Source organism: Lipophrys pholis (assembly GCF_963383615.2).
Source record: "Lipophrys pholis genome assembly, chromosome: 9".
Lineage (NCBI taxonomy): Eukaryota > Metazoa > Chordata > Actinopteri > Blenniiformes > Blenniidae > Lipophrys > Lipophrys pholis.
This window is the reverse complement of record NC_137639.1, coordinates 22440459-22465236: the sequence shown is the minus strand read 5'-3', so window position 1 is coordinate 22465236 and position 24778 is coordinate 22440459. Positions and strand designations below refer to the sequence as shown.

Here is a 24778-nt window from a genome sequence, read left to right as displayed (position 1 = left end):
CTGCCCCCCCCCCCCCCCCCCCCCCCCCACCCCCATGCACATATTCATCTCTATGCTCGCCTCTCTTACTCTTAATTTTCTGTGCATCTCCACCTCTCATTAGTGCTCTTCACAGTCAGAGGCAGGAGTTCACTTGTTTTGCATCCAACATGTGAGTGTTTGTTTTGTTTTTTTTAAATCTCTTTTCACGGTTGTTTGTGCACCTTTTTTTTTTTTATTTTTTTTTCACTCTTTCTCTGGGTAATCTGGTCAAGGTTCAGTCTGGTAGTGTGGACGGAGATTGGTCAGGTTGATGGGAGTGCGCGTGCATGTCGGTGGGGGTCGGTATCGCGAGCGTGAAGTGAGTGAGGGGTTTTAGACCCCCGCTAATCCACGTTAACAGATTAATTATCTTTGGGCAATATCGTGTCACTGCAGTGTTGTGAAGTCGCATTGGCATTAAGCTACGAAGGGCGACAATGCAACGATAAAGAGTCCCTTAGGGGTGTCTCCTCAATCTTAATCCCTCTCTCTCCCTCTCTCTCTCTCTCTCTCTTCCTCTCTCCCCCCCTCTCTCTCTCCCTCTCTCTCTCTCGCGCGCTCACTGAGAGCTCCTCTCCCATCCATCAACACAAGCACCTCTCTACTGTCACCAGACAACCAGACAATTATTGACCATTTAATATTTCGATAATTACTACAATAACTGGCTTTTTATTCTCATTAGTTGTTGTTTTTTTTTTTTGGGGGGTTTTTTTTGGTTTGTTTTCTTTTTTGGTTCAATCTGACTTATTTCTGGCATGTCCACACGCCATTTTTTCAGGATGTTTTTTTTTCCAAGAGCATCAAGCCTTGATGGCTGACAGTATACCTCTCTGAGTGGGTGAATATTTCACGGACACCGGCGAAGAGAAGCGCCAGAAGGAGAGAGAAACCTCCCGACACAGCCGACAGAGGTAAGAGACCGATCCCCCTCTTGTCGATTGTGGCTTAATTGCTGATGTGGTTGCAGTGATTCACTTCATTAATCAAGTGAAATATGATGCATTATGGATGTGCAGTGAATGAAATCACACTGCATTCCTCATCTCTGTTAAATGGCTGTTTATAAAAAATCACAGCACTGTGCTGGATTCAGCCTCATCTTTTCTACTGTCACACCTAATGGTTGTCCTCTTCCATGGACTTTCTTTAAATGAAAAAAGAAAAGAAAAGAAATTCAGCAGATAAATCTGTTGATGGTTTGATTGCATCGAGTGATTTATTTTTTTTTCTTTATCCCCCCCCCCCCCCTCTCTCCTCCACCCAGTTTTGGGCTTATCTGCCTCAGATGTTTTATCATTTTCATCCAGATTGCCTGAGGAATGCAGATTTTCTTGTATGGAGCGTTTTGTTTTATTTTGGGGCCAGTAGTGTTGGTCGCATTTTGTCACCCTCAACTTGATGTCATGCTGGACTCTTGCACACATCAAAGCACTGATTTGCAGTGACTTACTGACTGTGAGCTGCACTTGCTTATCTTCGCTCAGCTGCACACACTCTGGATGCTCATTGTTGCCAGTGAACATTCATTTTTGCTGGTGGATTTTGAAGAGGCGATAGAATTTGAATCGAGAGTATTCCTTTGATGCCCTGGCTTTTAAGTGGTAGGTAAAGGTAACTTCTAACCCATTACATAGATGTTAATTAATGGCTCCTGGGTGATGTAGGGTGTCACTAGGATGTAATACTGTCTCGTAAATCACAGCCATTAAGGAGGTTGCTGGTGAGAAGCTGTTAGGCTGTAATGTGGATCATAACTCGTTTTATGAGGCAAATTGGAAATGTGCTTCATTTCAGCTGCAAACAAACTGCATTATTCATGCCCTCTGATTCGGAGAGCTGTAGTCTCATAAAAAAAGAAAAGGTGGAGATGATTTTTTATTTTTTTTCCTGTGCTGGAGATGATCCTAAATTCAGCTGACAGAAGACGCTCCAGCCTTGTTCTCATTAGCTGCATCACAAAATGGCCCTTTTCTTTACATTCAGACGTCATGGAGTCTCACATCCTACAATCCATTTCTTTCTCGGTGTTGTCTGAGCTGCAGACGGAACACCTTTATCCTCGTGCTTTGTGTATCTTACCTCCCTGGGATCTCACAGTTTGGTTTGAGATTGTGGTTTTTCCTTCACTGCTCTCTTTGTTATTCCCCCCTCTTTTTTCTCTCTCTCTCTCCGCCAATGGAGGTCAAAATCACATTTATTTGCCTTCAGTTATGCAATGTTAACTGGCATAATAATAAGCTGGCAGGATACATTAAGTCAAGTTGAGGCTCTGTATCTTTGACAGCTGCTGAGTAAATGCTGCAGCAGGACTGTGAACCCATCCTCAGGGCCATCAGCACCTTATTAGATGGCCTCCACTTTTTAGAGGAACTTCATACCTGAACTTTGACCTCACAGACATCAGATATGTGCAGATCTGAATCCTTAATGGGCTGCACATTGAAATACGTGAGAATAATTGAGAATAGCTTTAAAATCACAGGAATTGGAAGAAAAACAACCCAACCCCATCATAAACCATTTATTTATCGTGCAATCTGTCTGGACACACACATATTCCTCCCCACATTTTTGTTTTCACAACCTGTATGCTACTAAGTCCCTACAGTATAACATGTATTTTGCAACTCAATGCAACATATAGTTATTTGCACAGATTCTGTGTTTCCAGTGCATTTGTCCAAATATTATGTCAGCGTCTTGTATTTTATTTCATCTTCAGGATGAAATCATCCGTGTAGAGCTCTAAGTGGCAGGGGGAAGAGATGACGTGCCAAAGCAAATGTAGGACATCAACAATTTAATGATGTATTCCATGATTGTCATTGACTTGCCTTTACGTATTTAGAAAAAATGTGAAGACATAAGAAGTAACTATAATAACTCTCCTGATAAAGGAGTCAGATTCATAACTTAATCACTTGATATTCTTATTTTATTTCATATTGGTATTTGACTCACATTGCTGTTTGTGTGTGTATTTGTCTTGTATTACTTTCTATTTGCCAGTATTGACATCCATCAAAGCAATTATTGAGCGTTTGGTTGTGGTGATCTCAACAGGTTGACTGCTTCTCCTCTGTTTGTAGAAATATTCCCTCGCTTGTTTACTGTGCCAGTCAAAAAGCTTTTACCCTCAAACTCTGATAAACACACCTCACAGACACTCCCTCACAGCTCCTGCAATACATCTAATCGAATAAATTCACTCCAGATAGACGATCAGGAAAGGAAACCCAACACCGGAGCGTCGCTGCCCAGGCTGTTTACCCTGCTGATGCGTGGTGGATGGATGGAGCTCTCACAGCGTGTGAACCATTATGTTCAGCACTATTTTAATAAGGGAAATGGAGTGTTGGCAGTGATTTGATTTGTGACAGTTGGGCTGCTTGAGCCATTAAGGTGAACAGGCTTATTGTAATGGGCTTAGAGCTGCACTGTCTGGCCTGCTGGCGAGCTGTTAACTTGTTCTGGTCCATAAAACCGCCCCAAATCTAAATGGTGAAACTGTCTGGCATTGAACGCGACACAAAGCCAAATCAAAACTCTTCTTGTCGCACAGTGTTTTACACAATAATGTGTGTGTGTGTGTGTGTGTGTCTGTGATGTGTGTGTGTGCGCGCGCCAATCAATAGGGGCAGTGCCAAGCTAAAGTAGCACATTGTGCTGATTGAAAGTTTCAGTCACTGAATAAATCAGTTGTCAACCCAGTTGTCTCATTAGTCATTAAAATAAAACACAGACTTTCAGTTCAGACTGTGGCATTATTGGAGCCTGTTGGATGTTTGGTGGTATCTGTCGGTGATTTCAGCATTGAGCCGGGCTGTATGCGTCTTTATATTTAAGCGTCAGTGTTGTTGTCCTGAATGGTTTTCTCTGTTCGCTCCTCTCTTGAGCTGTCTCAAAACACTCCTTTCTTAAACAGTAAAGCTCTGATGGGCTTTTAATCTTTGTGGCGGATATCAGAAGCCTAGCAGGCCCTGCGCTGCCCCCCTACCCCGTCATTGTAATGAGGATTCCACTGTGTGTTTTGGCTAACCAGATTTGCCCCTCGTATTTACCCTACTTTCTCCTTCCCCTGACCGACTTAAGTAAGATATAGTGAATGCTGATGAACAGCGGGAGGAGACGGACAAATACGTCTTCTTCAGGAGCCTCCTGGCATCTTATGGGCTCTTTTTTCTCCACACCCTCCCTGAAAGCCCTTCAAGTACTCATCACTGTACTTCTCCCATACAATATCTGTAGATCAGCCTTTTCACATAACCACATTGGTTGAGAAAGACGTATGCCATTGGTGACGATGTTCTGGTCTGAAGGCTGCGACACCAAATCTGCTGTATACCAATAAGGCATCTCTGGAGAGGACAGTGAGTGTAAAGCAGTGAACTCGACATCCAATTAGAATGAAGGTTATCAAAACTATAAACCAAGATGTGAATCCGCTATTCATCTATTTATTCAGCAACCATTTATTGAGTGATTTGGTTAGTGATTAATAAAAAAATGAAATAAAGATACGTATACAAATGCATCCAGCAATGATGAAGCAGCCATATCATTTTTCAACCTCTATAGCCTTCATGACTGACCATCTTACTTGTGTTTAGGGTTTGTTTTTAGACTATAGAATGTCATAAATTTGTGATATTTGCTTGATTCCCTGAAATAAGTGACTGAAGTATCCTGATTGTAATGAATACAATAATTTGAAGTACAAGTGGAACATACAATGATCTGCAAATTGAATTCAAACTAATGTTAATATAATGAATGCAAGCATCATGTAGTCTTGTGTGTATTATGTCTTATAATTGTTTGGTTTCCGTGAAAAAGGCAAGCGGGTTTATTTTTGCAGAGAACACCCATCGTACTCTGCAGCCTCCACTTGTGAGTGGGATGTGTGAACCAACTTTCACTCCTCAGGCCTGCTTTTTTCATCTGAGCTCAGGTGATCTCTGCTCACACACGGCAGGAGCCGGGAACGCCTGCTCCTCTGTCCTCTCAGCTTGGCCATGTGCTCACGAAGACCTTCACTCCCTCCTCACCGCGTTTCTTCTTCTTCTTTTCTGCTCTTGCTTCAAATCCTCGCTATTCAGGGTGAAGGAGGGGACCAGCGGCAGTAGAAAATGGCTGCCATGACAACGGTACCCAGCTATACCCCTTCAATATGGGTGAGAATGTGTCACGCCCTCCCCCGGCTGGACCTCACCATGCAGATGAGGGACAACATCTTTGTCCCGGACAGCTGGGAGTACCAGCAGGTAACAGACACCTGCCACAGCCGCTCACACATCACTGTGACCACATGGTGCACTGTGACTGTCCAATCTAAGGTGCCACATTGCATAATAATTACCGTCCTGTTGCTCCATTAGCAGTTACAGAAGGATTTTACTGTTATTAAGTGTGTAATGGGCAATTTGTGCCACGTTAGTCTGTACGTTCCTGAGTGGAACAGCTTGTTGCAGAGCAAAGATAATCACATTCACAGATCTTTAAACCATATTTTTATGGTGGTGAGATGGCAGTAGAACCCATGCAATATTCCACTTATTATCATCCCTTTATTCGCTTGCAACAATGCTTCTCTGAACTGTACACATTTTGAGCCGTTTCATGCAATTGGGCATCAGGCAGTGCATGAGATTCAACATGGCGTGAGCACTCCAGCAGGTTTCTGCAGTCGCTATTGTCCATGTGGTCCTCTATCTGTGGTGAAATGCAAGGTTTCATCCCTCTCCTCCACCAGCATCGCTCGCTGAAATTCTCCAGCGAAGCTACAGTGTCTCACACTGTTTGTGACTTCTCTGCAGTAAAAAAGAAAACAGAAAAAGAACGGGGGGCGGTGGGGCAAATTATCCTGCAGAACAGAAAGACAAAAGAGACTGAAAGTGCTCAGAGAGAGAGAATGAGCGAGGCAATGAGTAATGCAAGGAGGTTGCTGAACAGAAAACTGGGCAGCGAGCGAGAGAGCGAGAGAGAGAGAGCGAGAGAGAGAGAGCGAGAGATAGACAAACTCAGAGCGAGAGAGAGGCAGTGAATGTATTTAAGTAGGTCACAGATTATTAATAGAGATTCAGTGGTGTGGATAGAAAGAAAGAGTGGGGAGAGTGGGGGAGAGAAAGAGAGTGGGAGCGAGGGAGAGCGTGGGGAAAGAGGGATGGAGGGTGGGAGCGGAGCGATGGGGAGGGGCTTTGAAAGAGCAGGAGGTGAGATGGAGAGAAGGTGGATGAATGGGGGAGTGACAGACGGGCAGATGGATGAAGGATAATACTGTAGATATGTGTCGGCGCAAAATGCATTTCAGTAATGTTGACTTTATGACATGGAGCTTGATCAAAAGCAAAGTCTGATATGGCTTAGTGACATTAAAACCCACCATGATGCTCCGATAGATCAGGGATTCATGGGTTAAAGCCTGGGAAATAAATAATAATGATCAAGAATTAATTCTGGTTTAAGCAAGTTAAATTTGTCCATTCATGTGTGAACTGGGCACTTGAACCCTGTATCTTCATCTCTGATGCTTCCTTAATTCCAATAGATTTATACTCTCACACTTTTTTAATCATCATCCGCTGTTAATGGGGGCGGGACAGTATGACAAGCTATGGATTTTAACAGGATTAGCCGGTATTTCACCCTCTCAAATGCCTCCTCTTCACTTGTAAAAATGGAATTAAAATACCCTTTTTATTTCTTACATCCACTGACTCATCTGCCTATTTTTTTTTTTTCCACCCCGCCTCTTCTTTTTCCAGACTCTGCTGGTTTTGTCTAGTTTATCAGCCATCGCTCTTGTTATCTCCCTCTTGGTGGTTCTCTCCTTCCTCATACACTACTGCTGCTGTCACCGTGGTGACCGGAGTGAGGGATCAGAGGAGGAGGAGGAGGATGAAGATGGAAGCACAGGTCACGGTTACAGCGGGAAGAAGGGGCGGGGCATCTGCTGTGTCACGTGGGTGGCGGTGGCAGCTGTCACGCTGTGCTGGTAAGAGGGAGGCATCAGACATGATATTTCATGGCAACATACTGTACACACGTCATCATCTGGCAGTGGGGAACGAAGTCTATTTGTTCAGTGAAAACACTCTACATGTAAACACCGTGCATCATTTGAGATTACAAATATACAGGTGCAATGTATTCTTTCAGAGTACTTGTCAAGAAACTACATGTGCACATGGTACAACTCTGTACAGAAAGCCTGGGCTCAACCAAGGAATTTTATTTTGGATCTTGGTATATCGTTTGTTTTGTTTTAGTTTTGTTGTAGTTTACAAATAAGTCAATAATAAAACAATGCCCATACTAATAATATGGAGAGAAAATATATATTATTATAATCTAAACATCAAGAACAACAATAATAATCGTCATTATCATAATAATATCAGTGCTCAATCAGCAATAATAATCTTGTATATTTTGCTGTCCGAAAAGGAATGGGGAGAAGCTAAATGCTTATCTCGCCCTTCCCCTATTCTCTATTTGTTATCTATCTAGAATTTAAAAAAAAAAAAAAAAAAAAAGTATCATCATAAGGCATATAAGAAACAGATTATCTTAAAACTCTACAATATTTCATGGCATCAGCCCATCATTGTTTTCTCAACCTTTGGGTATTTGAATCTTTTTAATGACAAATCTTTCAAGATGGACCTGCTTTTTTAGTGTAAGCAGATGAATTGCCTTGTTGCTTATTTACATGATTACTGCACTTGAGTACAAGTTTTAGAGCCCCAGCTTTAATTTTAATTCAAGTTTATTTGACTCTTCTAAACTCCCATTTCAGTTAATTCACAATTTTTTTTAAAAATTTTAATATGAAATCCAAACATGGAGCCGTGTTGTCGTGGTTATAATTGCCTGTCTGTGTTTTCTCTGGCTTCCAAAACATACCTGTTACGTAACTGGTTTCTCGTAATAGCCTGGAGGTGTAAATATGTGCATGAGATTGTCTTTATCTGTGTGTTTCCCCTGTGATGGATGAATGACCCGTCCAAGAGTCTTAAACCTGACATCAGCAGGGATTAGCTCCAGCATGGATGGACCTAAAACACACAATTAAAACCTTTTCAAATATATGACTTGTTCTCATATAAAAAGTTTTAAAGTAATTTTTACGCCTTTTGCAGCTCTCATACTTATTTACTCTGCTCTTAAAGAGCAAGCAGCATCTTTTCTATGCAGGTATCAGACTTGGGTCCCAAATAATAAATCTGATTGGTTCTGATGTACAAATTTGTATAGAATTTGTGGACTTTTTACATAAATCTATGGTTTTATTCATCGAACAATTTATTTCAAGGGACATAATCGAACTTTTCTGGCAGTACACTGCATCCTTGGAGCAGAGGCAATGAGAAGACTGATAGAGCACTAAAAGCTTTAACAGTTAATATGACGCTGTAGCTGGCGGGTGGCTTTGGCCAAAGGTAATAAAATCATTCCACCAGGACCTCCAAAGCTCAGTAATTACCATGCTCTATTTTTATCTCCATAACTTTAAAGATTGAGACAGGCGAGCTGTTTCCTCCGGTTTCTGTCATTCAAGTTGAGACAAACTAATCGGCTGCTGGCTGTAACTTCATGTCTAATAATCCCACCTCTTTCTTCCTACACCAGGGATTTCAAAACACAGAGTTGGAACCACGTTGTACCCCCACAGTCCCCCTCAAGTCACACTGCACGTGTTTTGTCCCATGCCAGGTTGAAATATTTGGTTTAATGACGGACTTCCTAATGCTTTTGCCATTATGAGATGTTATTGCTAGCAGCTGTTGAGTTCCATCGACAATAAAAAGCGCAATTCTTCTCCTGCCAGTTGTATGCTTTCATATAGTCTGCGTCTGACATAACTGTTACACTTATAGATTTGCACTAAAGCTTATTTCAGAGGATGCCTGCTCCCACACTCTGAAAACCACTGCTTACTTGTTTCAATGAATGAAATGAGCTTATAAGTGGCTGATAATGGAAAATAAAATCACACTTGGTAAAAGTTGTGATTTGCATATATAATCAAAGGCAAGTTTTAATTGTTTTTCAAACTATCCAGAAGCGACAGGATCTGCGAATGGAGTGATTTCAGCCTGAGCCTGTAAAAAAAGAGCTCAATAGTAACATGAGACACAAGTGAAGTTAAGTACTCCTGTACTCACTTCATTACAGTGGGTACTCTCTGTCAGCGGTGAGGCTGTGAATCACAAAATGCCTCCTCTTTCACCTCCACCACCATGTGTTTTTCAGTCCCTCACATGTTCAATGATGTCACTGGAAAAGTAAAGCAGCTCTGGATGACAGCTGACGGTCATGTTATGTTGCTATTCCTCTCCTCTGTGTGCGCGTGTGATCGTAGATGATCTCAGTTCGCCTACCTACAGCACTCCAGTCACTCACCCACCAGTGCTCCCTGCAGCTCTGGTGACCGCGCAGTCATCAAGTCAGCACATTGTGTTGGCTGCACATTACAGAAAAATGCTGCTTGACATCTGTCCAACACACTCTAGTACACAGCGGAAGTACGAGTCGCTGAGGGAAAGCTGGGCTGCCCATCAGACAGTTAGAACCCAGAGCTGCGGGCCCAGCTGTGTGTGTGTGTGTGTGTGTGTGTGTGTGTGTGTGTGTGTGTGTGTGTGTGTGTGCTGTGAGAAAATGATGGTGCAGTTTTGATGGCTGTTATTGTATTCCAGTCCATTCCTGCACATTCATATGCACTTAAGACTCTATTGCTGCATCACAGAACATAATGTGCTTCAGATTTGATTTCAGCAGCTATAATGATGTCATCCTATAGACACTGTAGGTTGATGAGGTGGTTGGAGTCTCCCCCTTATGGATCGTAATATAATGTTAGTGGTCTTCTCCTCTGATGCTCCATAAATGCGTTCTCTTTGCTAGACCGGAGAGAATACTACAGCATTTTACCTCTACAAGATGTTTAATGCTACACTCTGTCCTCCAGATGGGGGCTTTTTTGTCACAAGTAAAAACCAAACAAACAAAAAGAAAACAGTGTGTGTCATTTTAAATTGCTGCCGCATTAGGCGGCGCTCACATTTGCCAGTTTGAAATGCAAAGCACACGCAGACACAGGCACACATTCCTCCTTTTCCCCCGCTTTCTAATCTGGGTCACATACTTTGTGGGAGATTGGGTCATACCATTCCTCTTGGGTTCAAGGGGATTTGATGAACATCTGGCCCAAGCCTTAATCTGAATATTTGAATAACGGAAAAATGTGTAAACACGCCGCAATGTTTAACATTTCGAATATTTTCCTCGTCGGAGCTTAGCCGTCGAGTGTTAGGAGTCAGTTTTTATACCATCATCTGTTTATTTCTTCCCCTCTGCTGCAACTGTTGGTACACTCATCCACTGCACACATATCACATCCTCACCAGCTCTATCTCCCCGTGTCACATTCATTTAAAATGTACATACACACTGAATTAAACATTACATTTATGCCTTTGCTGTCTGTGCTTCTATCCTTCTTTTTCTCTGTGTCACATGCTCCCTCCAACGATGTTTTCATGTCTCCCCTCCCTCTCCTCTTTGCAGTGTTGCCATAGGCATCGGTTTCTATGGCAACAGCGAGGCTAATGATGGGATGTATCAGTTGACCTCGTCTCTTCTCACAGCCAATTACACGCTAGCTTCCATCGATCTGCTGGTGAGTGCTGCTCTCTGCAAGTAAAATGTCATGCAGAACATACCCCGCCTGATGCTGTTTGTATGTGTGCTGGAGTAGAGTGAGGCTGGGGGTGGGGGTGGGGGGGTGAGGGTTCACACTTACATCAGGTCTGCAGAGGGAGAGAGAAGGAAAATCAGATACAAACTTCTGTTTCATTGATCTCCCTGTGGTCAGATGGTGGTTTGTGTGTCAGACGAGCTAAACGTCCTCCTTCCAGTGAGCTCTGTGAAGGACAGGGGTCACAAACAAACCACCTGACAGAGTGACGCCACAACCACATTGAGGAATCAGTCTACATTTCATCAATTAATGTCAAACAGTGAGGTGATGATAAAGCTTATCTGACACGTGAGCTGTTCTGTATGATTTTATCTTGCGAGTCATGAAAATGGAAAGAGCAGCATCTCAAGCTCCCACATTGTTTCTCAACATAAACAGGAGTCCCAAATGGTCACATTAACTTAAGACATCCATGAAAATTTAGTTTCGGTTTAGCTTTTATGAATCTAAAAGTAACTGACGAGAAAAGTAACTTTTCGATTACGTTCTAATTTTTGGAGATGCACGGTTATGCTACTGAACTATCAAGTGAAAAATCTTGGAACGAATGATCCTTTCATATGTCATTAGCTAATTCACATTATATTTCACGGCCTTTTCAAAGCATCATCACACCTAAACAGCAAAGGTAAACAAAACAACTGTTTTAAAGACTTATGCGGAGGTCTGATGTTCTCCTTTAGCTCTGTACAAAAACCTGTGTCAGATGAATGTGTGGCTCCAAAGTGGCAGTGGACGTGTCATTGTGTTAACCCAGCGATGCACAGGCAGCCTGTCCACAGTGTAACCTACATTTTGCTTGTCCAGAGTCGCCATTGCCACGCTCCATCCCTCCTCTGACTTTAGTCTGGATAACGCAAGTACAGAAGATGGAAACCAGCAATGGCATTATTAGTATTTATATGATTGCTTTTTTGAAAATGTAATCTATATCCAATCTGGACTTTTGTTTCATCTCTAATACATGTTGGTTTCCCCTTTCCCTTTTTTTTTTTTTTTAAAAAGACTTACTGAAGGCACTGTATCAATGCAAATAGAAAAAAATATGCATCTGATAAATATTTCAGCTAGATTACTGACAACATAACTAAAGGTAAACTAAAGCTTATGTATAACTGTACATGATGGGAAATCTAATGAAACAGTAACTTTATATCATCTTGTATCAATGAATGCTTCAATTTCGTTGCCAAAATTAGTATTAACTGAACTTTATTCACACAGTTATGTACCTTTATGTAAAATACAGGAATATAGCTACAAATATTAAATATACTTGGATTAAACATTTTTACATGTATGACTACAGCTTTAAAAACATCAAAATAATATATCAACAGAAGAAATTCAACTTTTCCTTGTCTTATTCCTACTTATGTACATGATTACAACCAAAATTTGAGAACATTTTATTCAAATAAAACAAGGTAGTAAAAAGATATAAGTAATTAAACATGAACATAAACACATGCATAGAGATGCACCTGCACATGATTATATATACAACATGCAAAAATATATACTTTATGAGATTTTAGAGTTTGAAAAAAAAAAAAGTGAAAGAGTTTTGCTCTCAGGAGTTTGAGAACTGCAGGGCCTGAAGTTCAACTTGTTTTATCGATCATGCGGGCAGACATTCATACAGACTGATGCATTATGAGGAACCACATCCTCAGTCCTCCATCCCACAACACACCACTCTAATCCCACCGTGACGTTATCGGCTCCTTCCTAGCAGTTTTGTGGTCTCCATCTCCCTTTCCTCTCCTGACCTTCCTCTTCTCCTCCGTCTCTCCAGATTTCCGACACTATTGCTGGACTGCAGCTGTCCGTCTCCGGCCCGCTCTCCTCAATGGAAGAGCTGTTTACTGGCAGTAAACCTTTCCTGGTGTCGACGAGGAACTGCCGAAGGTTATCAGAGAACGTGATGAACCTCCTCTCCTCCATCTCGTTGGCTCGGTTCAGTGTGGATGCGGGGCTGGGCAACGACAGCAGTGTCAGTGGGGCGTCCATCATACCCCTGACCCCCGTACCGCCCTCTGTGGCCCCTACCGTGGTGCCTACTAGTGGCCTGATGCCCAACCCCTTCTCACCCGGCTGGGCGGCCAACACGCTGATGGTCAATGAGGACTACAGGTGAGGTCACAGCCCTGGAAAAAGAGTCTTACAACTTAACAGACTATGACTTTTGTTTTTTTAATAGATTCTGATACACATTAAGGAATTCATTAAGTATTTCCATATCGTCAAACACTTCTCCAAACTTTTTACATTTTAATGATAATAATGAGATCTATTTATTAGTGTTTTACGGAGAAAACAAATGCTTAGACATATTAAAACAGAGGATTCATATAAATTGAGATGAACTGGTAATAAAGTCTTAAAGAAAATATAAAATCATGGAGCTCAAACAAAATCGATAACAATATCATTCATTCATTCATTTTCTTCCGCTTATCCGTTTCCGGGTCGCGGGGGTGACAGTCTGAGCACTGTTACCCAGATCGCATCGCACCATTTAAGAACCTTCCTGCAGGTGGTGAGCCCACAGGAAATAACAATATCAAAAAAGTAAATTTGTAGCTGCTCTTGGGGACTGTCGACTGAGGTTTCCTGTCTAAAATGAAAAGGGCTAATATATGTGAACTATATAATTTCCTGTGGGGCTTCTTATTGGTTTAGTGGTTGGCAGTGTCTCCTCATAGCAACAAGGTTTTCGTTTTGAGTCCCGGCCAGTCCTTTCAGTGTGGATTTTTTCAAGTTCTTCTGTTTTATTCCACCAAAATTCGAGGTAAATTGTGAATGTGGCTGTGAGTCTTTATGTGTTTGCCCTGTGGTGAACTGACTACCTGAGCAGTCAGCGTGGATATTTAAAGCTGTTTATAAGGTTTTTTTTCTGTTTAAGTTTGATTAAATGTGCTCATAAAACTGCCTTCACGTCACAGTTACAGACAATAATTCCTCTTATGCATTCAAAACCAGTTTTAGAATGAATTAATATTTGATCTAAAAGTAGTTTTCTCTCGTAAAAAAACACCTACATTTACATAAATCCTCAGTGCCACTTTCCAAAAGATTAAAATGGACAAACTGCATAAATGTTGCATGTTTATGTGGGTGCATTCATTTATTTCTAGTCTGAAAGGCAAATGGTCGTGTCAGAAGTCCAACACTTATACTTAATCTGTAAACCCTAAAGGGGAGGATGAAACTGTTTCCTTTGTTTGAGCTTGTTGTCTCGTGTGTCTTAGTGTTTGTTGACACCTCTGGTCAGGTGGATCATTATGAGCCTCCCTCTGATGACAGCTATAAGCACTGATTTCTGGATTATAAATCCATAGAAGCTCTGATAATAGCAGGAAGGAAGGAAGGAAGGAAAACAACTGTAACAGCAACAAAACCATCAAATGTTTCTGTTTAGTAAACAATGACATGATGAAGAGACCTGCTACGTTCACTTTGCTGTAGGTGGCTGTCATACGTGCTGCTGCTGCTGCTCGACCTCATCGTGTGTCTGTTCATTCTGCTGGGACTGGCCAAGCAAGCTCGCTGGCTGCTGATCCTGTGAGTACACACACACACACACACACACACACACACACACACACACACACACACACACACACACACACACACACACACACACACACACACACACACACACACACACACACACACACACACACACACACACACACACACACACACACACACACACACACACACACACACACGTACAGCAATACATGTGGGACGCTGCATTATGACCCCCACATGTTTCAGAGTATGCTTTGGGTTTTCATAAATTTAAAGGACATCGTGTTCATTTACAATCACTTCCTGCAGACTCCCTCTAAACTCAACCACATCTACTACTTGCTTAACCACCCGAGACCTTAATCTAACCCTAACCTCAAGTCTGGAAATTCCAATTATTCTTCAATTAGGAGGTGGTTTCACAATTGTTCCCACCACAAACACAGTTGGAAGAACATGTAGCACGTCTCCTTAAGATGAACTTTGGGTCTCCGTATCAGTAATAACATTTGTACAGCATTACTACATCCGTTTTGTTCCCCACGAGTCGGGGCGGATGTCAAAATTCGTGAAGGCTCCAACATTTCAGAACCCACTGAAAAGGCAAAGTAGGGACATGCACACACACACACACACACACGCACACACGCACACACACACACACACACACACTGTTGTGATGGTCAGTGTGTCCTCTTGGCTGAAGGGTTTGTGCTGTTCCCCCCACAGGATGACCGTGCTGGCATGGCTGGCTCTGTTCCTGAGCTGGGGCTCTCTGGGCTTGGAGACGGCCACTGTGGTGGTGAGTAGACCCAGAAAAATTGCTGTGGTGAGCGAGGAGGGGGCTGGATGGATAGGAAGTGAATGGCGGTGGGACTGACTGACTGTAGCTGAGAGAAGAGAGCTTTAGGAGGCCGACCCCTGATGGCAGGCCAAAGTGGTGTGTGTGTGTGTGTGTGTACATGTGTATATGTGTGTGTTTGTGTGTGAGATTTCTGTGCCCATTGTGCTAAACTGTGAAAAGACTGGCCTCCTAGGGAACGCTGCAGCCGTGGCAGAGGACCAAGACGGCAGGAAAATGGGGCAGAGATTAAAGATTCAATGTGCGTGTGCATGAGTGCGTTTGTGCACCAAAGTGAGTGTTTTACGTGTGTGTTTGCGAGTGTGTGTGTGTGTGTGTGGGTGCCTGGCTTTGAGAAGTGAGGTTAGAACATGAAGGAAGAGAAGTGCTTTCAATAAGAGTGAGGAGGGGAGAGTAAAAACAGGAGTGCATCTTAAGATCACTTTTATAGTGTGTGTGTGTGTGTATGTGTGAGGGGGGGGTTAGAAGCCGTTACTCTGCCTCCGTCTCTTGGGCCTTCACATCTTGTATGCAAAGAAGTGCAGCGTGAGAGTAATCCTGTGACAGTTAGTCAACACGCTGCTGGAGGAACCTCTCGCCGTCCAGCTGTGCTGAACATGACATGACAGTGAAATGCTTCTAACAAGCCTCTCTTTGCATCGTGACATTTATCACTCACAAAGAGTGTAGGAACATTTGATTTCCCCAAACAGAGGACCGTACTTTTTTCATGCACGCCCTCTGAAAGTCTCTTCATCCCAGCAGTTATTTGATGTGTGTGACTGAGGAGGGTAAATGGTGGGTGTTTTTCTGCTTTGCTGCTCATTTTAAGAGTCTCAGTGTCATGTGGGGCTGGCAGGAGATGTCCCAAGGCCTGTAGGTCCACACAGTGCGGCTCTGTCCCTGGTCACTGACAGGGAAACAATGGGCCAGCTGTGGGCCTGCCCGCTTTTTTCTGCCCCCGGTCACTGCATTTCCCGTAAGTCCCGGGGCTCTCTGTGGGGCTCCTGCTCCCTCTTCTGGTGGGGCGTTCCGAGGCTCAGTGACTGCGTGGGTACTACTACCTCAAGTGCATCGTAAACCAAAAATAGTCCAGGCCCCATGATGTGGAGGGGCAGTATGGAAAAAAAGTTTAAGAAAGGACAGTCAAATTTAATCTGTGGTGGTTTTCAACTTGTAAGGTTGGGCCTTTTGGTGGAATTCAATGTGGCTATACACAGTTGGGTTCCCACACTTTAAAAACCTCCTGATCTAATGGAAACACAGATGATTGTCAGAGGAGTTCAGACTGGTCCAGGCCAACATGTGACGCATGCTGATCAATGCTTGCCTCTAAATTGTGCGCTGCTGTCAGATATCAGCTGAGGGAAGTATGTCAGTCGGTCAATGTGTCTGCTAACTCTCTTCTTGTGATCATTTTCTCCTGCACTCCCTCCATTGCCTCGTGTGTCCCTCTGTGCCGCTGCGCCTCTCCTCCTGTCATCCTCTTTTCACTCTCCCCGTGTCACCAGGCCCTCAGCGACTTCTGCTCAGATCCAAACGCATTCGTGCTCAACTCCACCAACTTCAACACTGGGACCAGCTCAGGTGCAACATGCCTTTTTTTTCTGTATCTAAACAGACAATGCGCAGAGGTAATAATTAGTTGGACATGTCCTCTTGGTTACATGAGCAGTGGTTACATGGATTATTATTGAATGCCGATCTGGTTAAAATCGCATCTTGTAAACTCTACTATTTAATTCAAAATATCATTGGATCGGAGGAGGTAGTGAAGCCCTGTTTATGATTTGTCAGAGTCCAAGCAAACAGCACGTTGGATTACTTCCCATTGTCAGAGGTTTGTGTGCATGTCTGTTGTGTAACGTCACCACGTGACACTTCACACTGTATTTTGACAGATAACAAGCTCGATAAGTCTCATTGACAAATAAAAACAGGCGGGCTTTAAGGTAAAGCTGATTGTTAGGATCATGTGCTCAGGTCACAAGCGGCCAACGTCACAGAGACGAGCATTATGGGCTTTATCACCCGAATGAATGTGTTGAACACTTTATTCAGAGTCCATGTAAACAGTCTAATCTGATCTCTCGACCGGAATCAGATAGAGAAACAGTGACTGTGTAAAGTTATTTTTCTCTCCATCAGCTTCTTCTGTGCAGCTAAGAAAAGAGAAGGCAGAGCAGCCTCACTGCTGCTAAACAAGAACATTTATCTCAGTTTGTGTTTACAAGAAAATACCTAGAAAAACATCCTCAGAGTTTTTTTATAATTCACAGACAAGGTCCATAATAACACAATGATTGACATTACTAAGAGCTAGTGACCACTGGGGAGGTACACACGCTCAGCCAATCAGAATAAGAGTGCCCACCATGCATGGGAGCTCATGGAAACTTCTCTCCTGTAGCCAAGCAGAACTTTAAGCTCTTTGCCATGTCTCCAATGATTTTGTTATCCGAGGAGCATATTTACAGATGTAGTATTCTATTATTTTATATTTTATTAGTATCTGTATCCGTCTCTATTGTACACTCATCTCTCTGCTGTTCTGTTGGCTATTCAGATGTGTTGGATTATTACCTGACCTGCAACAGGCGCATGAACAGTCCATTCCAGCAGGTAACGTGACCTCTGTCAGTCGCACGTTAAATATCAACATATTACATCGCAGGCGTTACGCTGACTCTCCTACCCGGGGGGATTTCAAGTGAGCCGAGCAGGTTGGATGTCAGACTTTCTCAAGGGCAGTTCAGGACAAATTATTTTCAAGACAGGATCCACAGCTGCTGCTGCAGTCCTGTCCTCAAGTGGTTTAGTCCCCCGAGTATTAACTACACTCATCCTATATTAATGGCATATTTGAGCATTAATGCCAAAAAAAAAATTTTAAGTTTCCATTTCCACTGACTTTACTGACTTGTTGGCTTTAGCTGCTGACCCAGTCGCAGAGGGCGCTCTCAAACATTCACACACACCTCTCCAGTCTGGACAGAAATGCTCTCACGCAGTTCCCCAAAGCTGAGGTAAGCCATGATTCATGCACCCAAAAAAAAATAAACCAAAATGGTGTTGATGCTACACGTGAATCAGCTTTCCTTGAGTTTCTCACGTTGAATGACTGTGTGTGACGACAGAAATCACTCAGGGAGGTCCAACAGATACTCAACTCCACGGAGGGCAACTTCCATCAGTTGGTGGCACTACTGAACTGTCGGGGTCTGAACAAGGTAAACCAAGGAGGCGACAAACAAAAAACAAAAAACCATTATAACAAATAAAACCCGGCTTGATAGAAAACAATGTTTTGTTTTCCCGACATTTCATTTTAGGACTATATTGACTCACTGAAAGGCCTGTGTTACGATGGGATGGAGGGATTGCTCTATCTCTCGCTCTACTCTTTCCTCTCTGCTCTGGCCTTCACTGCCATTCTCTGCTCTCTGCCCGGTGCCTGGAGGAGCTTTCCCAGGTGAGGAACCAAGTTAACAGAAAACAGAAGTTATTTTTTTACAGCAATTTACTGGGACAAATATCAGCAGGATGGTAATTTCTTAAATACTATCCAGCATTCACTGCATTCCCTTCCTTAGTTACTCAATGGTTGTTTTTTTTGGAGCTAATAAAGATAAAAAACGAATGTTTGTCCCAGAGCTTTGGGAAGGATGCTCACTCCCCTGCACTGTCTTTCACGACAAACAATGTGCTGATCCTCCACAAGCGCATTCTGGTTACAGAATGTTGGCTGTTTGCGTGCCATACAATTGTACTTGGCACGCATCGAGACACTGAAGTGTATTCTAGTGTGTTCTAGCAGAGCCAAACTTCCAATAATAGCTGGAGGTTTGCCACTTCTCAGCCCTCCTCCACATGAGCTTTATGCAGTTTGTGCAGACAGGTACAGTTTCATGGACTCCAATATTAGCCCAGAGTTTGAATTAAAAAAAAATAATAAATGCGTTGGTACAATAGCTGGCTGTCGGCGCCGTATGCAAATAGGATTAGGTCGCATTTGAATGGAGCCACTCAGCTGTTTGATAAGGTCGCCAGTCCACCACAGGACAAACACACGCTCACATCTGTGGACCAGTTGGAGATGTCAGTTCAGCTAATCCGCATGATTTTGGAAAACTACTGAATGCACAGAAAGAATATGCAAACGTGACCCAAAAAAACGTTTTATTTACTTTTATACTGTTCATCATACTTGTATTATACGACATAAACATTCCTGCTGTGTTCCATTCTTGCTCTGTTTTGATGGTTTTATTTGTTTCATTGCTTTTTAAGTTTTAACATAATTCTTTGACGCTTGCTGTGGTTTTGATGTGCTACATAAAAAAAACAAAACGGTATTATTATATAATATTGTATATTCTTGCTGTGTGGAGATAGTGTTAACCACTATTCCATCATGCAGGTCTTTCTTGCATCTTTTTGGTTTATTTGCAAATAAGAATTTTTAAAAATCAGTGATCTTTTAAAACTTGTGTTTTGATCTTTAAAGAGGCAGGCGCAGGTTCTTGTGATTTATACTGGAACCGGCTGCACTGCTGCAGAGAAAAATGAACTCAACAAGGTGGTAAAGGTGGAACAAAGCATCGTGGTTAGTGAATTCCTAATACTGGGCTTCATTTAGAAACCCCATAGCATGAACACAAAGAACCAAAATATACTCTTTTTTTTTTTTTATATATATATATAAATGAGCCTGTGGGTGTTGGGTGGGCCTCGATATGGATCTTTGCCATTTTCTGAAAACATAAAAAAAAAAAAAACGTTTCTCTAAATATACAAAACTGCTTTCAGGATGACGCTTTGCTTGCCTGTAACAGTTTCAGAATGATAAAAAAAAAAAAAAAAACTCAACAGACTAAGAAACAGTTTTTACCCCAGAGTTGTTGACCATATTGTTCCCCTTCTAGACTAAGGAAACTCGAAACTCAAACTGTTAAAATGCATCTAATAATTTTGAAATTGAAGTCTATTCTAACAGAAAAAAATGTAATCGATTATTTTTTAATTACTATTTTTTTGGGTTGTTTGCATACCCATGTTTTGTTTCAGGGCGATTCACAGTGACATTGTAAGGTGAATTAATTCACACAGTATTTTCCTTTAATATTCTACTTTGGCAGCAGGTCCAGTAAATACGATAAACTCCAAGAGACATTGATTATCACCTTTTCTCTGCTCTCACGCCTCTTGTTTTCTTTGTTTCATGGGCGCCACAGTGAATCAGAGGAGTACGAAGACTCGGACAGCGAGAGTGAGGACCCCTTCACCTCTCATCAGGCACGTAGACAGACGGCCTCGGGGTCTCAGCGAGGGGCCATGGCCCCCTTCTATAATTACCCGGGGGCCGGGTGGACACCCCCGTTTTCTAGCGCGCCGCCCCTCCCGTGAGTAACACAGACACACAGACACACAGACAGACAGACAGACAGACAGACAGAACATCACCAGGAGGACGCTGCTCTCAGACAGTTTTATCATCATCAAGCTTATCTTGCGGTTTCACTGCCTGCATTCACGGGTAGCGTTCACACACCCTCACCCATCCCACGTTAGGCAGGTAGTGTGGGGACCTCTACATACACGCCAACATACTGATGCTTTTGTGCAGACACATAGTGTTTCTGTTGAAGATCTTCAGCTTGAAAGCAGACCCCCCCCCCTCCTCCTCCTTCCTTCAAACACAGTTATTCTCACCATGCATCTTTACACAGGAGATCACTGTGAGTGTAGCTCAGGCAGCTAGGTTTACACACTCCTGTATGCGCAGGCAGGGTTAGTCCAAATGCACAGAGCTGTCAGGTTATAAGCACATTGCATTGCAGACAGACACACAGACAGGTCAATATGGACTTACAGTGTAGGCAGAGAAACAGACACAACTCCAGAGGTCTGTCTGTCTGTCTGTGTGTCTGTCTCTCCGTCTGTCAGGTGTTTCAGGACAGACGATGTAGGCCGCTCGGTCACAGATCTTGTCTCAAATGGCGTCCTGTCTCCTAAACAGCAGTATGCTACTGCTGTGTTGGGGGGAGGGTGTCATTGACGAGGCCGCGCTCGTAAAAACTCCGGCGGTGTGAGGCTCAGGTTGACTATAGGTAACCCCCCCCCCCACACACACCCTCCTGCATCGCTCTCATCTGTCTCCTCACTGTGGTGTCCAAACCGCTCAGGTTATCTCTCTAGATCTGTCCTGCTGCTTCTCTCTGCATCGTTGCTCCTCCTTCCTTTTTTGGTTTCTCCCTCTTTCACCACTTTCAATTTTCTCATCTTCTTATGTTTCCCTCCTTCTTCTCCCTCACTGAAGGATCTGAGCATAGTCAGTGCTACCTGATCGTGTAATTATTTTTACTCTAATGTCAGGTAACGCTCCCTTATCTAATATTAACACACAGATACAGACAAAAAAAAAGCAAAAAAAAAAAAAGCATCTAGGCTCAGAAATACAGCCAGCACTAAAAATACAGTCCACTCCTTTTAAATGGAGTCAGCTCGGGATGGCTTTAAAAGCTCTCTGGGTTTTATCGAGCAGAAAAACAAATTCATTAGGGAGACAACATTGTGGCTGAGACTGAGTCTCACCCAGGCCTAAATGCATGTAATTGCAGATTATTGTATAAATCCTGCGGTGGAGTGGACTGTACACCTGCTGCTGGTGCTCACAGGGCCTTACTTGAGTGCCAGTAGTGCTAATACCTCCACTGATAGCTCCACTGAGTGCTCTGTTTTTCCGCACTATATTTCTAACCGCTCTCTCTCCTTCTTTCCTCTCACCTGTCCTCGGGTCCCGTCACCCTGCGGCCCTTCCCGTCCCCTCTGTCTTTCTTGATGTGTCTCACCCCTGTGTCCCTCTCTTCTTTATCCTCCACTCCTCCTCTCCCTCTCTCTTCTGTCCTTGTCTTTTCTGTCTCTATACAGGACTCCAAACGTTTCCTCCAATGGCAACCCTGGCTATGAGAGCCTACCCTTGACTGACAGGCAGTCCCCACCCCCCTCTGTGAGTTCCTCTGTACTCATGATGCCATCACAGTCTGCGCCATTTTATCATTGCACTTAGTTACTCACGCTCGCTTTGGTCGCGATCGGACTCGCGTTCTGGTGAGCCCTCAACCTCGCAGGACCTCCCCGCAAACTGGCCATTTGTTCATTTCCTGAACCAAATCATCCAAAACTAAACCGAAAAATTGAATTAACAATGAGCTTGTCTGTCACTTCTTGTTTTACAACCTGAGTCTGAGAGCGAATGATGTTTTGTTCACTTCATCTGACCATTTAATACCAAAGGGATTTGCAATATGAACCTTCAGCATCGAGGTTCCTCTATAAACGTCTTCTGGATCACGCTCACAATGATTTTTGTCAATGGATGGGAGTTTCAATAAAGTTTCTGTCTCCAAAACCATAGATCTGACTCTTAATCCCACACCTACATTTAGCAGTAACAACTCGGCAACAGAACCGACCCCTCGCCTTAGCCGAGATGGCTGTGTGGAATCTGGTTACTATTTCACTAAACTCTTGTTCACTCTTCATGAATCCTGCCCTAACTCCATCCTCCTGCCTTACAATATGGAAAATGTCCAATTTTAGCGCACCATTAGCCTGCATCCACGGTGCATGTGATGTATGACAGGCCTAAGATAAACATTGGCTTCCCTTTATCAGAGCTGCGTGTGTGTTGGTGGTGTATCTCAGCTGTTATGTGGCTCCAGCTCGCTGCTGTTATTAGTTCACTAATCTGTTTCTCTCGAGCACTAACAACATCTAGATTATAAAGCATCTTCTCGACTTTATAGTTCTTTGGCTGAACTTAATGAGTGAATTGTACATTAAAGCCTGTGTGGGTCATTAGCCTAACCCACAAAGCAATAATACAGCTGTGTGCACATTAATAAGACGGGATAAATTAAAGGAGACAATAAAAAGGAAGTAATGCACTATAATGATTTACTTTATAGTTGCCAAAACATGGACTCCATTCAAGTAACTCTGTGGTGACTCTGTATAGGAGCACAAGTTATAAATTACTAATCTGTCAGTCTCACATTCAATTTAAGAAAACTCCACTGCTTGAGGAAGACTGTGAGATGAGTTTGAAAGCTCTGGAAAGTTTTATTTGACAAAATATCAAAACATATTTGAAACTGAATTACCATCATCTTATATAATTGGCTGTTTCTGAGGGTTGATAAAACAGTCCGAGAAGAGTGACTTCTCTTTTTAATCAAACGAGTTTTGGTCAGACAGTGAGCGAAACATGTGCTCTCAGCTATTCCGGCATTAATGTTCACATGTATGAATAACAGATTCTTCTGTTCTTTTTTTTTTTTAACGTCACCTCAACACATCTCTGGACTGGCTCAACTCCTCCTCCTCCTCTGAATCCCACTGTGTTTTCTGGAAGTACAGTACTCTCCCAGCATGCTGACTGGTTACGGGGGAAGTCAATCACACCCCAACCCCGCCCATTCGAGGAACCTGTATTCACGTTGATTCTTTTTTGTTAGAAAATGTATAGAAAAAAAAATATGTTTAGTTTTCATATGAATGGACACTTTAATTAAATGAAAAAGAAACTAATCTAAATAAAAGGAATGCTAGGTGTGTATTCAAAGTGCGTAATGTCAGTACCACTGGATATTATTAAAAGCACTTAAAGAAACAGTCCTCTATGGACTGCTGGCGTAGCCGACAGTGACGTTACTGACTGGCTGTGCAAAACTTTGAACCAAGTCTGTTTGGTCTAAATTTATTCCCGTCGTCTGTCCAGACTCTGTGTAAACTGTGAACAGTGGTGAGGCAAGTCAGAATGGTATTGACGTTACTACGTTGTAGTTTTATATTCTTAAATGTATCTGTACCACCAATTTATTTTCAAGTTTTTATATGAATATTGTTGTAGAAAAGCACTGGCACGTAGCAACAAGACACATTTTTTTTTCTGTGAATGGTTATGCAGTTCTTTCACTTGGTATAATTCTTTTTTTTTTTTTTTTTTTAATTACTTTTTATAGGTGGCAATTCTGTATTTTCCTTGTATTACCTTATGGTATTCTATATATCTCACTGTCTATAATATCTCAATACTCATGAACCTTCACTCTTACAAAAAAAAAACAAAAAAAAAACTTGAGGGCGACCAAGACCCTGTTTCAACGACTGAATGGAGAACTACAACTGCCACTCAAGTCCTGAGAGTGGAGGACTACAAATCCCATGCGACGACAGCAGGTACATAGCAATATGATTCTTGCTACTGGTGCTGCAGTAGCCCTACCGTAACTAGCAATAATAACTATGTATAGCATCGGGTTTCTGAGATCTCTCCCAAGATGTTTTGTGTATATATGGTATGGTTTGAGATTTCATCAAATCCCCCCCGCCCCCCCCTCCGTCCTCGCCAACTGACCTTGTTAACCCCTGAATTGAGTTTGTATGGTTATCAATGCTCCTTTTGAATGGCATCCTTTTACACTCAAGAGTCTAATATAAATAAAAATAACTTCAATAACCTGACACTGGTCTCCATCTTGTAAAAAGAAATAACATATTCCAATACCACTTTGTCCAACTCGAGAGTATTTGCTGCTGGAGTGTGA

At 42.6% G+C, this 24778-nt stretch overlaps 1 protein-coding gene across 7 annotated transcripts; it reads left to right on the top strand.

The window, feature by feature from the left end:
* Positions 1–258: 258 nt before the first annotated feature.
* ttyh1 (tweety family member 1) lies at positions 259–24694 on the top strand. Of its 7 annotated transcripts, none has more exons than XM_080472280.1 (15): positions 267–935; positions 5124–5288; positions 6789–7018; positions 10594–10705; positions 12585–12922; positions 14258–14353; positions 15056–15128; positions 16679–16754; positions 17734–17789; positions 18101–18193; positions 18305–18397; positions 18500–18639; positions 20402–20462; positions 22098–22176; positions 23589–24694. In XM_080472280.1, exons 2-14 carry the CDS (start codon positions 5154–5156, stop codon positions 22134–22136), a joined length of 1542 nt encoding a protein of 513 aa, XP_080328406.1. In that variant the 5' UTR covers positions 267–935; positions 5124–5153; the 3' UTR covers positions 22137–22176; positions 23589–24694. The 7 variants fall into 7 exon arrangements, with proteins under 7 accessions (XP_080328405.1, XP_080328406.1, XP_080328402.1 ...); XM_080472276.1 differs by having other exon boundaries at positions 562–935; positions 20402–20569; XM_080472281.1 differs by lacking the exon at positions 267–935 and adding an exon at positions 1511–1625.
* The last annotated feature ends 84 nt before the right edge of the window (positions 24695–24778 follow it).